The sequence below is a fragment of the Olea europaea genome, chromosome 17 (genome assembly GCF_002742605.1).
Source record: "Olea europaea var. sylvestris chromosome 17, O_europaea_v1, whole genome shotgun sequence".
Lineage (NCBI taxonomy): Eukaryota > Viridiplantae > Streptophyta > Magnoliopsida > Lamiales > Oleaceae > Olea > Olea europaea.
The window spans coordinates 5925474-5928825 of NC_036253.1; the positions used below are offsets into that span (position 1 = coordinate 5925474).

The 3352-nt window shown below is 36.6% G+C and overlaps 1 protein-coding gene across 1 annotated transcript in view; it reads right to left on the reverse strand.

The window, feature by feature from the left end:
• Positions 1-1767: 1767 nt before the first annotated feature.
• Positions 1768-3352, reverse strand: part of LOC111365565 — a 5102-nt gene continuing 3517 nt past the window's right edge. The window contains exons 6-8 of the mRNA XM_022986122.1: positions 3240-3288; positions 2238-2861; positions 1768-1942 (exon numbers count right to left, since the gene is read on the reverse strand). Of these exons, the coding sequence (XP_022841890.1) occupies positions 1768-1942; positions 2238-2861; positions 3240-3288 (848 nt within the window). The remainder of the gene's footprint in view (positions 1943-2237; positions 2862-3239; positions 3289-3352) is intronic.

Here is a 3352-nt window from a genome sequence, read left to right on the forward strand (position 1 = left end):
CTTTGGTCATTTTTCACTTGTTTCTTCCGAATTTCATCTTTTTCATCAAAATGCAACCTAAACCAAAATATAAGAGTAATGAGTGCATTTTGGCATAATATAATCACATGAATGCAATAGTTAAGAGGGGAAAATATGGTATTTTACACTCTTATCACACCCCCCAACTTGCTTATTGCTAGTCCCTAGCAATTTAATGCAAAGTAAAGCAAATGAGTGATTGGTCCATGTTACAAGTGAAATTGTTAAGTTCTAATTCAATAGTAGTTCATTCTCTTTTCAAACTCAACACCACCAGAAATTAACAATGTTATGATCATCAAGATATCAAAAACACTTGCTAAATATGTAAGTGTGTGTCAAGTCATAGCCATCTTACCGCCAACCCTAACACATGCAACATCGAGTGTATCTCTAGCTAAAGGTCCAGCCCCATAACTCACGGATATTAAAGTGGTTAGTGCGGGATTTCTCTCTATGGAGCTGGGAAAGATGCACACTCAGAACATGGAGGCTTTAATAACTAGCAACAAGCAGACATTGATCACATGATAGGCATACTTTCAAATGAGAATCCATCAACTTCTTACCACAAACCGACTTGAGATCAAAATAGTCAATGCAAAGGGTGTGAAAGGGGTTAAGCTGGGTTATATGAAAAGTAGGATGAAAAGAATTTAAGGACTTCCAAGTATCTAGTTAGGCATCTCAACAAGTAATTCAACATAGCAATCCTTCACATCAACGCATTCCTTAACCTTTCAATTCCCAACAACAATCCACTCTTTTTTTTTCTTTTTTTTTTTCAATTTTTTTTTTCTTTCAATTTTTTTTTTCATTACCCGAGCACTTATCATCTCTTATCACTTTTCTCATTACTTTTCTTCTCAAATGGACATTTAACACCTACTATACACTTGGAAGCATAAAGGTGGAAAAATGACTATTTATAGACTTTAATCCAGTGTAAGGAGGTATGGATAACTTAGATACATGAAAAGAAATGGTTATGTATGTGTATTGGCTCAAAGTGGCTACTAGGGGATTATAATTATGGAAAAGAACTAGTCTGAAGGCTCAAATTCAATCCTAAATTGACTATTATCATTTCTCAAGTACAAACCACCGTCTTACCACATACCGTGTAATGTCATTCTCAGAAGAAGTTTCCAATTCACACAATCAATGAACACTTATTACATTTTTAATATGTGATAACTCTCAATCCTCACTAATTCTCTCTAAAGAAGGCTCTAGCAGGAGATTCCTCTAGCTACATGTGTTAAACCACTATCTTACCACAAGGCTTGTGTGCACAAAGTGAAATATAGCAAGTGTCCTGATATTCAGATTCTCATAAACACAACCAACTCCTAGTGGCATATTTTGTCACTCAAGCACATAGGCATAGACATGCAGCAACTCAGAAGTCCAGGCAAAAATGTAAACTTTTTCACAATTCCATGATCACACAATTTATCATGCAATGCAATTCACAAACAAAATGTATCCTCCCCCCAACTAAAAGTTACATTGTCCTTAATGCATAAACATGTCTCCAAAAATAAAGAAGGGGAAAGGTATCACCTGAGTGCTGCAGTGAATTAACTTAAGTTCGAAGGATGAGAAGCCTGAAAGAACTCAATGGATGGATAATGCAAGGAGTAAAAAATAAACCAATAAAAAAAATGAATGTAAATCATACTAAAAAGAAAAATCTAAAACTAATATACAGAAAAATAAAGTGAAGGATGAACCTGAGTGAAGCTAAGGGTGGTAAACAGGGTCTGCAAGGGAAATATCTTCCACTGCAGGCACCGATTGCCCAAAAGCTATTTTGAGACGCTGTCCATTCACTTTGACCACTCTACCATCATTAGGATCCTCAATTTCAACTGCTCCATTTTCAAAGACTTGTAGTACCACAAAGGGACCAGTCCACCTAGAACGAAGTTTTCCAGGATGCTTGTGGAGTCTAGAATCATACAGGTATACTTTTTGATTTGGTTCAAAAGTTTTTCTCAAAATATTTTTATCATGAAAAGCTTTCATTTTTTTCCTTATAGATTCTAGAACTCTCATAGGCCTAATTTCTCAACTCCTCTAACTCAGCCAACTGAAATTTCCTAAGCTTACCTCCCTCCTCTAGGTCGAAATTAAAATGTTTAATAGCCCAATATGCTCAGTGTTCAAGCTCCACAGGTAAATGGCAAGGCTTTCCAAAAATAAGTCTATACGGTGACATGCTTAGGGAAGTCTTAAAAGCAGTACGGTAAGCCCAAAGTGCATCACTTAATCTTAAAGACCAATCTTTACGATTAGGATTCACCATTTTTTCCAAAATTTGTTTAATTTCCCTATTAGCCAATTCTACCTGTCCACTAGTTTGGGGGTGGTAAGCAGTAGAGATTTTATGAATAACTCCATATTTTTTCATTAGTGCTTCGAATGAACGGTTGCAAAAGTGTGTGCCTCTGTCACTAATAATGACACGTGGTGTACCAAACCTGGACAAGACATTTTCTTTGAGGAATTTAATAACCGTTTTATTGTCATTAGCTCTACAAGCAATCGCCTCTACCCATTTAGACACATAATCCACCGCCACAATAATGTATAGATAACCAAAAGAAGGTGGAAAGGGGCCCATAAAGTCAATCCCCCAACAATCAAACACTTCTATCACTAAAATGGGGTTTAAAGGCATCATATTACGTCGAGACACGGCACCTAATTTTTGACATCTTTCACAGGTTCTACAATAGGTATTAGTGTCTTTGAACAAGGTAGGCCAATAAAAACCACATTGTAGAATTTTTGCAGCAGTCTTTTTTATAGAGAAGTGGCCACCACATGCTTGAGTATGACAGAAACTAAGTATGCTAGGTATTTCTTCATTGGGGACACAACGTCTTAATATTTGGTCGGGGCAGTACTTAAACAAACATGGGTCATCCCAATAAAAATTACGTACCTGAACCAAAAACTTCCTCTTATCCTTTGTACTCCACTCCTTTAGGATTTCACCTGCAGCCAAGTAGTTCACAATGTGAGCAAACCATGGTAAAGAAGAAAGAGAAAATAAATTTTCATCCGGGAATTCATCTCTTATTAGCAAGATATTTGTAGTGTCTTCAAAGGTTAGCCTTGATAAGTAGTCTGCTACGACATTCTCCACTCCTTTCTTGTCCTTGATGGTGATGTCAAATTCCTGCAAAAGCAATATCCACCGTATTAATCGCGCCTTAGTATCCTTCTTTGCAAGAAGGTACTTAAGGGCTGCATGATCTGTGAAAATTGTAATGGGAGAACCTATTAAATAGGATCTAAACTTGTCGAGTGCAAAGACCAC